At 55.8% G+C, this 13,147-nt stretch overlaps 1 protein-coding gene across 1 annotated transcript; it reads right to left on the bottom strand.

The window, feature by feature from the left end:
• Positions 1 to 396: 396 nt before the first annotated feature.
• On the bottom strand, positions 397 to 12,747 carry VEGFA (vascular endothelial growth factor A). Its single transcript, XM_090282495.1, has 8 exons — positions 12,669 to 12,747; positions 10,417 to 10,465; positions 7,093 to 7,289; positions 6,278 to 6,354; positions 5,884 to 5,913; positions 3,960 to 4,031; positions 2,676 to 2,807; positions 397 to 792 (listed from the first exon to the last, which is right to left on the bottom strand). The coding sequence occupies exons 2-8, from the start codon at positions 10,445 to 10,447 to the stop codon at positions 771 to 773; spliced, it is 561 nt and encodes a 186-aa protein (XP_090138621.1). The 5' UTR covers positions 10,448 to 10,465; positions 12,669 to 12,747; the 3' UTR covers positions 397 to 770.
• Positions 12,748 to 13,147: the final 400 nt, after the last annotated feature.

Raw genomic sequence — 13,147 nt, 5'->3', positions numbered from 1 at the left:
GTCAGAGCCAGCGTCCTCGTCCCTGCACCTGTTGTTCGTCTTTCTGTCCATCAGATTTGGGGTAGAGGCTCGGAACCAGGGCTGGGTTTGTCGGTGTTCCCAAAAGCAGGCCAAATTTGCCCCCATGCCCCGGCCTTGCATATTCCCAGGCAAGGGAGGGGACACTGGCCTCGCCAAGAGGAACAAAGAGATCATGCCAGAGTCTCTCCTCCCATCTTCTTCCTTGTCGGGATCTGGTCAGGAACATTCTCCTCCCAACTCAAGTCCACAGCAGTCAAATACATCCAGTGAAGACACCAATAACATTAGCAATGTTAATTTAAAAAAAAAAGAATATATATATTTTATATATATAAAATATATATATTTATTTTTATATATATAATATATATATATATATATATATATAAACATATGTATGTGGGTGGATGTGTCTACAGGAATCCCAGAAATAGAACTCTCTACCGGGCTCGGTGATTTAGCAGCAAGAAAAATTAAATGGCAATCCAATTCCAAGAGGGACCATGCTTGGTCACCCGCCCGGGAATGCTTCTGCCGGAGTCTCGCCCTCCGGACCCAAAGTGCTCTGCGCAGTCTCCTCTTCCTTCATTTCAGGTTTCTGGATTAAGGATTGTTCTGTCGATGGTGATGGTGGTATGGTGGTATGGTGGCAGCGGCGTGGTTTCTGTATCAGTCATTCTGTATCCATCTTTCCTGGTGAGAGGTCTGGTTCCCAAAACCCTGAGGGAGGTTCCTTCCTCCAGCCCGGCTCACCGCCTTGGCTTGTCACATCTGCACAGAATGAAAAACAGAGACCGGGGATGAGGGCCAGGTGATAAGACTGGGGGTGAGGCAGGCAGCCTCCCCTTCCTGGCCACCCATGGAGGTGGGGAATGCAACTCCCTTCCCCACACTCTCCCTCCCAGCCTCAGCTACTTTCTTCTTGCGCTCACTGGCGGCAGCAGGCCCTGCGTACCGGGCTGCCTCCTCTTTCCGATACTCTATTCTCTATTCCACGTAGGATGGGAGAGACAATTGGTAGCCATGCTCCTCGAACTGAAACAGAGCAGACGCCAAGAAGTTCCTCATCATGTCCCTGCCCCGGGTTGATCATTTTTCACTCTCCCCACAGAGAGGAGGGGTCAGAGCAGACCCCGCCCTTCAGAGAGTCTGAGAATGGGGATCCTAAGCCTCTAGTTGGGGTACTGAATTTCCCCATACAGCCAAGTCAGGACCTGGGGGAGGCCTCTGGAAGCTGGGGTAACTTTTGTTAGCTCCCAAGTCACTTCAGACATCCCCATCCCAGACAGTCTCTCTGCAGAATAATCTCTACAGAACCCTAAAACGGCAAGCCCCTTATTGCCCCAAAGGCTCCCAAGGGGTATGGAGACCTCTCATCCATTGCTGGAGTTAGGCTGAGCCTGCACTGCCAACACTAGTATACACTTCCTTTCTTCACATACCACCAAGAAGACAGAGCTCCACAGCAACACCCCAAGACTTGGTCTCTAGTATCCTCTGAACACCCACAAGCCACAGGAATAGGGGGGTGGAGGTGGGAAGAGGTAGCCACATTCCAAGGACTTTGTTAACGAAGCATCTGGCCCTGCCTGGGATATCCCTATAAAAGCCCCTCCTTCCTGGGTGACCCTTACGCTGGCCAAGAGGGCTCCCTGCCTTTGAACACAGGCCACACTGGTATAAACGCCAGTTGAGGCATCAAAAGATAGCCAACTGCCTGTCACGGCCCTGTGCTCCTGACCTTCACCCCCTGAACTTGTCCATGTATTCACTGACACACTTGTCACTTCCTTGATCCCCACTGTGGACAAGGATCAGAGGTACAGATGCTCTGGGGGAGGCGGGAGGGGGTCATACAGGTGCGTAAAAACCAGGCCCGCATGTGAGTGGTTAGTTCACAGTCTAATGTTAGAAAACTGGGCATCAGTCATCCCTCCATTCATCCTGGGAGCATACATGTGGGCTCTTAGGGGTTGTTGCTATAATTACTGGAGTGTTAAAGAAATCTTTTGTCCCCAGATGTTAAATTTCCTACTCATCCTAAGCCAACAGCCAGAGCCCACGCCCTTCAGAGCCCCAGTATGAGGAGGGATTCAGACCCTGCTCCCCGTGGAGAGACACTGAGGGGTGAGAAGCCTAGTGGTGAGACCCCCAAGAGAGTGTTTGTGCTTTGTGGTCGGCAATGTCCTCCACACCAGGAAGGGTCCTCAGTACTAACAATGAAGGTAGTAAGTCATCACAATGTCAGGACCAACAGCCACCACGAGCAGGACCACAGGACACAACACTCAGCTTGCGTCCACACCACCATAATGAGCCACACCAGTCTACCCACTCACTCAACCAGGGCAACCTCTGAAGGGGCCCTGCCAGGCCAGGCCAGCACCTGCCACCCACTGCAAGAGCCAAGAAGGTAGTAGTCACCAGGCAGGCAGCTAGAAGCCAAGCAAGCAGCTGGCCCCTCTCAGGTACCCAGGTACCCGCTCTCTTTCTCTCTCTCTCGTTCTCTCTCTCTCTCTCTCTCTCAATCTCCCTCTCTCTCTCTCTCTCTCTCTCTCTCTCTCTCTCTCTCTCTCTCTCTCTCTCTCTCTCTCTCTCTCTCTCCATCTCTGTGTGAAGCCCCTCTCTGACTCACTTGCCCTCTAGGAACCAACCTGCAAGTACGTTCGTTTAACTCAAGCTGCCTCGCCTTGCAACGTGAGTCTGTGTTTTTGCAGGAACATTTACACGTCTGCGGATCTTGTACAAACAAATGCTTTCTCCGCTCTGAGCAAGGCCCACAGGGACTGCAAAAAGGCAAAAGGAAAGACATCTAAGCTAGAGCATCAGCAGAGAGAGAGAAAAAAACCATGCAACACCCTCTAACATATGTGCAGCAGGGCCCCCACCTGGCCTGTGGGACCCCGCATCCTTCCATGCCCTGGAAGGGTCCAAGTGCTACAGTGGAAGACAGAGAGCGCGGCAGAAAGAGGCAGCACTGGCTAGGAAGCCTGCCCGAGGGAAGAGGCGGACGCAGACGGGCAGAGAGTGCAAGGAAAGGGCTGCCGTAAGGGGAGTGCTGTCCCACAAGGACACGTGCAAGTCTCAGGCCACAAGGCCCCAAGGGCTACTGCCCCCAAAAGAGCACACCTCACTCTCCACCTGCCAGGGACAGCAATCGGGGGTCACCTTTGCCCTGTACCCAGGCCCCAGACCCCTCCACCAAAGGTGGGCCAAAATAAGGTGTCACAACAGGTTGAGCCCAGAGACAATGTCCACAGGCCGGGCCACTGGTGGCCAAAGGGCCCAAAGCAGGGCCCACAACAGTCTCCCACCCAGAGGAAGCAGCCGCCCTACAGGGAGGCTTCTGTGGGTGCCATGGGTTGGGCTGAAATAGGGGGACCTCCTCCAGAAGCTCCAAGTCCATGAGAAGGGGCACCAGATGGTGCTTGAGCCCACCCAACCTCCTCCTTCTGCCAACGACAAGCTGCCTCATGTCATTCAAGCCCATTCCTCACACCACGTCTGCCCTCCTCACCACCCTCGGCTTCCAGACATGCACAGAAGCCTAGAGCAGAGGAAATCAGTGGGGTGAGCAGGCACCAGTGCCCGGCACCCATGCCAACATGGGCCCGCCACCAATGCCCAGTGGGTGAGAGAAAGGCAGTGCCCAGCCAAGCCAGAGCCCCCTCCCTGATTCCTCCAGGCCCACTCTGCCCATTAGCCCACCCACCCCCAACCTGGGACCAGCCACGCCACCACCACATCTACCCATTGGTGCCAATTAGTGGAGTGAGAGAGAGAGAGACAGAGAGACACTGGGGCAGAGGGAAGGATAAGAGCCAGGGAGGGAAAGAGGGAGGGAGGAGGAGTGGAGGGTTAAGAGGTCCTGTGAGCGGGAGTTAGATTGGGGGCCCTGGGGAGGCTCCAGGGAACGAGACAGCAGAGGCACCACGTACAAGTTCCAGGATTTATACCGGGATTTCTTGCGCTTTCTTTTTTGCCCCTTTCCCTTTCCTCGAATTGATTTTCTGGAAAATAAAAAAACAGAGCCAGAGGAGGGGGGGTGCAGGGGAGAGGAAAAGAAGTTGTGAGGAAGGCAGGGTACAGGACATGCTCAGGGGAAGGGAGGCAGGCAGGCTCCAGGAAAAGAGCTTGCATGCACACGTGAGGTGGGGCCGCAAGCCCTGGACGGCTCCTTCTGCTCAACTCTGGCCACTCTGGGGTGGCAAACCCAGCCTTGGGCAAGGCTTTGGATGGGGAGCAGAGGCTGGCTGGAGTGCACAGGCTCCAAAGGCCTCCATGCTCACAGTGGCTCCTGGTCCCAGGCAGGGGGCAAAGCACCGAGGGCAGGCTCTTTGCCTGGTGGCCCTGTATAAGTCTGACCCTGAAGGTCAGGGGGCTGTAACAGGTAGGCCAGGGTTTGCTGAGGTCAGAGACCTGATTTGATAGGGGCGGGGTGGGGAGGAGTGTGCTGGCTGTGCTTCAGGCACCTCTGTCATCATTTCCAAGTGCAATAGCAAAAGGGTCCCTCCAGGGGCCCTACCTCTGCGACGACTGTGGGGGAGCAGCTCCACTGGGGGCTGGCACAAAACCAAGGATGGCACATAAAAGGCATCAGCCCGCCTGAGCCATAACCTGGGCTGAGAGGTGGGGCCGCGTGTCCTCAGAGCTCCAGGCACGCCGGCAGGAGGGTGGAGTGGGAGTTAGGGAGGCGCAGGGAGGTGGGGCCTGGGCGTCACTTGGCAGGCAGCTCTCTCACCAGCCTGTCAAAGCCTGCTACACCTTCTCACCAGACTCCCTTCTGAGCCCAGGCGAGCCCCCCACTCTCCCTGTGGGCAAAGCGGGCATTAGGGGAATGGGCAAGGGGGGGCAGGCTGAAGCCTGCCACTGCCAAGGCAAATAGCACTCTCCTCACCTGCCAGACCTGTGAGAATGCCCCTCACAATGTCTGCCACAGGAGAAGAAAGAGGGGGAAAGGGGCTGAGGAGAGAGCCAAGGCTGTTTGTTCCCTCTTGTTGGGAGAAAATGCTGGAAGGAGGAAGATCTCCACACACACTTCCCCATTCTCCCTCTTCCTCTCTTTCTAGTAGCCAAAGCAATCCCAGAAGTTGGGGACTCAGAGACGAGGCAATGGGCTGAGGCCTAGGGGGCTTCAATGTCTTCAGAATACTGGACAGGTAGGATGGTGGGCAATCGGGGAGGGAAGGGCACAGATGCTCTCTCTGTCTTTTCCTGCAGACTCACCCCCCAGGCGAGCTGCTCACCCTGCTTGAAGGCTCACTGTCCCCAGTCCTTGCCCCCTCAACCCTGCTCCATCCTGCCTCAACCCTCCACACTGGGCAATGGAAGCTCAGAATATGGCCAAAATTCAATCAGCTCTTTCTCCCTGGCCAAGAGGGCTGAGTGTCTCCGGCCTGCTTCACTCCTACAGGAGGCCATGCGCCAAGAAAACACCCCAGCTGGCCCCAAAGCCAATTGCACCACCACAGCAGCCACCACAGAGGCCATTTCCCCTGATGCACAAAAGCTGGCCTTTCTGCCACCCACTCGCTCTTCCTACTGCGGGTGGGTGCTGGGAGGCTGGAGCAAGCCGGGGAGCCAGTGTCTGTGCTGTCCTCAACACACCGAAACCCCACGCCCTGGCCAGAGAGGACCCGGAGACTTGGAACACGTTGAGCTCCAGGCTCCAGGCTGGGTTTTGTCACCAAGTCTAGGGCCATAATCCTGAAGTTTGCTCCATCCCACTGCTGCTACCACATGTCCTCATGGGACCAACTCCCAATCCAGTGAAGCGATCAGACCCCCTGACAGAGGAAGCCAAAAGCCCCAAACCAAGAAAACCAGGCAAAGAGAAGAAGAACTGAAGTCACGGCCACTTACTTTTCTTGCCTGGCTCTGTCTTTCTTTGGTCTGCAGCGGGTAGGGAAAGAGAAAAAAACAAAATAGAGAGGGGTTCAGATGGTGATGATACGGATGATGGTAACAATAACAATACTAATATCAATAAAAATGTAACTAGTATTTATGAGATATATATACAGTGTTATTCTCTTTTCATATAACTCACTTAATTCTTGTAACTATGCTATGAGGCACGTACTATTATTGTACCCGCTTTACAGATGTGGAAACTGAGGCACAATGAAGTAAGACTGAAATGCCCAAGGCTACACAGCTGGAAAGTGAAAATGAGTTAACATGTAGAATGTACTTCACCCTAGTATAGAGCAGACAGCCACGTGCTGCACAAATAAATCTGTGACTCCATCCTCACCTGCATTCACATTTGCTGTGCTGTAGGAAGCTCATCTCTCCTATGTGCTGGACTTTGTGAATTCTGATCCGCATAATCTAGAAAAGAAAGCATATCACAGAGGTTAGTGACCCAGCCAGCCATACCCAGATATGGGACACCCCTGTGGCTCCTGCCACTCAGCACTCAGGGGTTGTACAGAGCAGGGATGGGTGGTGGAGGTAGGGGGACCAGGGGCTCTATCAGAGAGAGCCTCAGGTCCATCCCAACTCCCCCAACCCTGCGGCCCTCAAGGAGCCCCTGCTCCTCTTGAGGGCAGACATGGCTGCAAGGGTTGGCCAGGCTGGGAATTCAGGTCCTAGGTTCTTGCCAATCCCCATCCCTCCCCTCCTTTCATTCCCTCTAGGTCTCACCCTGACCCCTAGTAGCATCTCAAGAGACCCTCACCCTGGTGTCTCAGAGCTCCCCCGCTCCCACCCTGTCCAAGCTGATATGAACCCTGTCACCAGGCAGCACCAAAAAACTGGCTTTGAAACCCTCCACAAACCATGCTCATCCAGCTTCCCAAACAGAGCCCCAAAGAGGGACGGAGGGCAAGACGGGCTCCTATCCCAGATCTCACCCTTCTGCTGAACCCAGAGGGCAAAGGTCAGGGGGGAGGAGGTGGTGCTTTGGGCTTGTGGGGAACCTGCACTGGAAAATGCAGGCACTTCTTCCCCCAAAGAGACAAGAGCCCCCACGCTGCCCCTGACTGAGTCAGGGGCAAGAGCTGAACAAGGCAAGCCTGGCTCTTCCTCTCAGGTGTCCCCCGGCCCCTGCCCCTCACGGGCACCCACCTGCATGGTGACGTTGAACTCCTCGGTGGGCACACACTCCAGGGCCTCGTCATTGCAGCAGCCTCCGCAGCGCATCAGCGGCACGCAGGACGGCTTGAAGATGTACTCGATCTCATCAGGGTACTCCTGGAAGATGTCCACCAGGGTCTCGATTGGACGGCAGTAGCTGCGCTGGTAGACATCCATGAACTTCACCACTGCATAGGAGGGGACGGAACATCAGACCAGTGGGTCTCACAAAAGCTGGCCAACGCCTATGTCCACCCAGCTTTGTAAGGCCACTCCTTGGGGTTTCTGTGAGAGGCACCCACTCTCTGGCAAGTCCTCCCCCAATTCTAACTTAAGTCCCTCCAGCTGTGGTTGAAGTCCTCACCTAAGCTTTCTAGCAACACAGATGAAGGCCTGTTTTTATGCCAAAGATCACAGGATGCTGTCGGGTGGCAAGGGAAATGGCCTGCCATATCTGATTGCCCTGCCTCACCAGGACAGCCACACCAATTCGTGGGCCTACCTTGATGCCAGAGGACAGTCTGGATAGGAGTGTACCTGTTGGGGGTGCTCTAAGAATCCCATGAAAAAAGGGACAGCCAGCCTGGCCCACCTACTCCCTGTTTCTGTATGGCCTCTCCACAGCCACTGACGTACCCTGCCAACCTTCTGGCCATCCCTTAATGAACACTGAGCTGGGCACTGCGTCCAGTGGTCCACAGCTGTCATCGCAAACAATTCTCTACTATGAGGTTCTAGAAGGACCTCCGTTTTATAAATGTGGAAGTGGAGGCTCTGAGAGGCTGAGTAACTTGCCCCAAGGCCACACAGCTAGTAAGTAGTAGAATTCAAACCAGCTTGGACATCAAAGTCTTCCCTAGCCATTGCGGTGTGAAAACAGAGGGGAAGCTTTAGGGCACCTTGTCACCTGCCAGCCCCCTCCCCAGACACGGGCTGAGGAGGCCAGGGGCATCAGTACAGGTCCAGGGCTGCCTGGAATCAGCAGGTGGCAGTGGGCGGGCATGCTGTGCAGGCGCTGCCAGCCACCGATAACCCCGCCCAAGAGGGCAAACTGCTTGCATCATGGAAAAAACGGTGCTGCCACTGCAGCCACAGAGCACATCTAGAAGCTGATCTGGAGGGAGACCAGGGCAAAGACAGCTTCCCAGGCTGGCGGTGGAGCCTGAGGTGCATCGGAGCATGAAGGGGTAATTCTGGGCCACAGGGGCGGGCCCTTGAGAATAAATAAACTCAGGACTCTGGAATGACTACTCCAAATTGTGGCCCAGGCTGCCACTCCCCATCACAACCCCCCCACACACACATACACATACACATAGCAATCCTGTCCCTGAAATGCGTTTCCCTTAGGAGGAAACAGCAGCACCTAGTCAGTGAGAGACAGGGCTCCAGCCATGACTTGGTGTGGCTGTGGGCCAGTCCCTCCCTCTCTGTGCTTCAGATTCTTCACATCCATACAAGTGGGCTGGGCTAATCTCTAAAGATACTGAAACAGAGGTAGAAATGTGGGGGTTTGTCTTCCATTTCCAGCCCCTCAAATAAGCTCCCTTTTCTCAGCCCAGGTAACATGAGGTTTGGAACCTCACCAAGGCTGCCTCTCCTGAGACTGGAGCTGAGCCTCCCCTCCTTCCCCACTCCAGAGGAGCACAAGAAGAGGTGCCTGGTGGCTATGTATACCATAGGTGGGCTGCAGAGAATTTGGAGATTGAGGGAAAGTGGATGGGGGAGCCCACAGGTGTAAAAACAGAAAGGAGAGCAGCGAAGGCCCCCAAGCCAGCCCCAGGACTTGCCTGACATCTCTATTTCCCCTACCCAGGCAACAGGCACAGAATTCTTCTCCACCCCTAAAAGGGTTAAAGTAAAGCATCATCAAAAAGAGTAGAAGCAAGACCACAGATCTGAAGAAGTCCTTTTCTAAGCCAAGTCTATATTAAAGAAGATGACTAATCAAGAAGTCTTGACCTGATACTTTGTCAGGGCTGGGGGACAGAGGTAGCCCAGGCTTCAGGGCCACAGGTCCCACCCAGGACAGGAGAGCAGAAAATTCTGGTCTGGGCCATGGTGGCTGATAGCTGAGGGCAAAAAGACCCTGGATGAGAATTCCTTGGAAAAACTCCCTAGAACCCCCAAGGCCTGTGGGAAGTGGAGGAGGGAACTTCACCAGCACCCTTAGCAGCCTAGCCACTGCCTCCAAAGAAAACTGTCCTGCTCTTTCACAGGGCGCACACACACACACACACACACACACACTCCAACATCAGGCTTCCGTGGCTTTCCTTATTTCTCGAAGACAACCTTTTCCCCAATAAACAAAGACCATTTGTCTTGCCTCTCCCAGGCCACAGAGACCACTGGGAGGCTAAAGGGGTGGGGACACTGGGAGTGGGTGGCATATCAGTGGCACAGACAGGCCTTGGAGTGGCCAGAATGCCAGGCCCTGAGCCAAGGAAAAGGTTCCTGGGCCAGGAAGGAGGATGAACTGGCTGGGCATCACCATCAGCCCTTGGCTACCACCCTGGGCCTGAGGGATTCAGGTCAGGGAGACTCACCTGGAGGAAGACCCCAGGCCCTTCCCTCCTCAGAGGTGGCGAGCTGAGGGAGCAGCATTGGGCACTCCACCCCCAGGCTGGAGCAGAGGCCACACTCAGTGATGGAGAGAGCCTGGACATCCCTAGAGAAATGGGAGGCTCCCTACTCTGAACGAGGCAAACAAAAGGCAGCCAGGCAGGCTGACTGGGCTTGGGCAGGTGGGGGCGGGGTACCTCAGAGCTGCAGTCAGCCCTCTGCTGGCTCAGGAGGGAACTTCACAGCACCCAAACCTCCACCAGGAGGGCAGAGGGAGGCCTTAGTGCTTTCTCTCTCCACCCTCAAAGGAATGCAAACTGGGGGATGGGGTCCCATGAGACTGGGCCCTCTGCACCTCCAGCTCATGTAGAGCCAGCTCTCTGGATGGCAAGGGTCACAGCCCCCTCCATGAAGGCCCCACAGGTGAGACATGCTGGATTAGAAATGACATGGAGTATCCATCCTCCCTGGGAAGACAGACGGACATCTGGGATCCTTGAACATTGTTTGTCTTCCTGATCTGTGCTCACAGCTCCCTCTCCAAAAAAAACTTTACTGGAAATAACAGAAGAAAAAGGCCACAAGTCCTATTCCTAGAAGAGGCCTGAACAGGAAAGAGAGTCCTACAGAATGAAGGGTTAATCTCATCCTTGCTTGGTCCCTGTCACAGACCATAAAAGAAGGAACTGGACCTCCCCACCCAACCCCAGGGGAGGCAGGGGACCCCATCCAAGAGCCAGGGGGACTCACCTTGGTGGGCTTTCTGCTCTCCTTCTGCCATGGGCGCAGCCTGGGACCACTGAGGACAAAACAAAAGAATGAGACATGGGCATGGGAAAGGGGACACCGGCCTAACCATCCTATCCCTGCTCCCTCCTTCCAGCCCTCCCAGCCCACAGTCTCTGGCTTCTCCAAGGCTCCCCAAAGCACAGTGCCCACCCACCACCCCTGGACTGCTCCAATTCTGAAACCAAAGAAGATAAAAACTGACCAGACATTGGGGGGGGGTGGGGGGAGGTGTTCAAAATGCAATAGGAAAACACCAGAATGTCCACTGTTCTCGCCCCTTCCTGACAGTTCCCTCTCCCCATTCTCACTAGCCCATTGCTGAGCTAAGGGAAGTGAATCCTCTCAGCCCCCCTGAATCCCTGGTCCAAAAACACAGGTAAGTATTAAGGTCAAAAAGGACAAATTTGAACTGGAGCAAGAAGGAAGAACTGGGGGCCAGAAAAACAACATGGTGACCTTCTCCTGCTGACATGACAAATACCAGGGTGAGCTGTTGCTGGGAAGGGAGGGGGTGCAGGAGACTGAAGGGCACCAACCACCCTCCCCCATCCAAACTCTTCAGTCTTCAGGAATATTCAACAAACCCACAGGGTGCCTGGAGGGTAAAACCTGGGAGGAAGCCCTGGGGGAGACAGAGCCCCATATCATCCCATGCACAAATCTCACCAGGGCGTGGATATTTCTCCAACACCTAGCTTCGCACTCCTATCTTGTTCTCTGGTTCCTCCTCCCTCCCAGACTGAGATGGTCCCCAAGTCCCTCTCACCTGGGCACCTTCCTCAAATGCAACCAGGGAAGCCTTTTATACCTTAGCATTGCCCAGCCCCTAGGGGGCCCCCTGCACTACCAAGGCCTGAGGCCTCCCCCATCTCCCCCCCCCCCCAGATGATTCCTCCTCTCCCCAGAAGCTGTGAAGGTCAATGAGCCCAACCATGTGGGCCTGACAGCACTGGGTAAAGGCTTCTCCCAGCCCTTCCAGAGGGTCTCCAGTTCTCACCAACTGCCCACTCCACCTGCCCCTCTTTCAGGCAGATCCTGAACAGCAGAGCTGCCCGCCCCCTAGCCTACAGAACAGCATACCCACTGAGAGGAAGTCTCTCAGTCTGTCTGTCTCCCTCTCCTTCCCACACACCCTCAATGCACCCCAGTTCCCCTAGCCTTGCCCCCAGGGCCAAGGTCAGATAACAGTTTCCAGACTCCCAGTTGGATAGCCCTCAACTGCAGCTCCCTCAAGTGGCCCCCCAGAGTCTGCGCCTCAGCCCCTTACCATCCTAGGACACCCCCTGGCTTCCCTCTACCAACCAGGTATGTCCTCCACTCCTCCTGGGCCCAAACCAGGAAAAGGAACAGAAACTTCATACCCCTTCCAAGGCCAGGGGGCACCAGGAGGTGCAGCTCTGTGCAGGGAGGGGCCAGGTGCCCTTCTCTGGGGGCCTCTGAAGGTCACACTGTGGCCAGTCTGCCGCTCCTCCCCCCACCCCCACTTGGAGGCCTGGAACTGAGGCCTTTGTGCCAGGGTCTGAGGAACTCAGGTGGCAGCAGGGACCCCAGCCCATTTCCTTCTGCCTCTCTCCAAGGGGGCTCAGGCTGAGGGAAGGTCTAAGGGAGAGGTGGAAAAATGACCTCTTAGGTGGCTTTGAGAATCAAGTTGGGTGGGCAAGTTTGAAGTTCCAAACAACCACCTGCTCCTGCTCCAACGTCTCATTTCACTAGGACAATGTGTTTGCAAGGCTGGCAGGAGCTCCTTCCAAAGGTTGAGGGAGGGCTAGTTCCACACTATTGTAACAGCAAATTTCAAACCATTTTTCCAAACTGTAAAGTGGGATAATGACACTCTTTAAACTCTCCCTTGGCCCGCTCACATAAAAGCTAAAGCGCAGCTCACTAGGAAGTGTGGGGGAAGGGAGGGAAGCTGACTGTCACCACGTCGGGACTTTAGGTAGAGTCTCGACAAAGCACCCGGTGGGCCCTGGCACCCTGACCTGGCATCTCGGACAGAGATCATGCTTTCCCTGGACTTTGAGGCTGGATAGAAGTTAGATGGGTCTTCTCAGCAGAGAGGAGTAAAAAAATAGAGTTGGGCCGGGGCTTCTCTCCACGCTAGGGAGGAAATGGGGAAGGGGCGTCGGGAAATTCCTCCTAGCACAGGGGGCTAGGGCTGGGGACGGCCGGAAGGGACAGGGTGGTTCTCCGGGTCCTCCCGCTGGGGCTACCTCGAGAGGTCACCTTCCCGCGGAGGGCCGGCTGGGGGAGGGGCGCCGCTCGCAGCCCGGGACTCCCCGCTCGGGCCGCGGCCGCTCCGAGAACACGCGGCCGGCCAGGCCCGGGCTGATGTAATCGGCTCCGCGCAGCGCGCGCCCGGCCGGGCGGGGGAGGGCGGGCACCGCGCGGGACGCGAGCGGGGACCGACGGGGGTGGTGCCGCGCAGGTGGCCTGGCGGAGGCGGGGAGCACGGCGGGGGGGAGTCTCTGCAGCAATCCACCCCAAAACTTTTCCTAAACTCGCGGAGAGAGCCTAAGAGATCGGGCAGCAGTGACAGCAAGCCCCCTCTCGCGCCTGCGCCCTGCCCCCTCCACGCTCTCAGCCCTCCTTCGGTCCAAGGTCCGAGCACACCCCTGCCCGCTGGGCTCCGGCTCCCGCCCCCGCTGCCCGGACTTCCAGTTTGTCGGGGACCAGCGGCGGGGAGCAAACT

The sequence above is a fragment of the Furipterus horrens genome, unplaced genomic scaffold (genome assembly GCF_987537825.1).
Source record: "Furipterus horrens unplaced genomic scaffold, mFurHor1.1.pri manual_scaffold_6, whole genome shotgun sequence".
Lineage (NCBI taxonomy): Eukaryota > Metazoa > Chordata > Mammalia > Chiroptera > Furipteridae > Furipterus > Furipterus horrens.
Note: the sequence above shows the minus strand (reverse complement) of the source record. Positions and strands in the feature narration are given on the sequence as shown.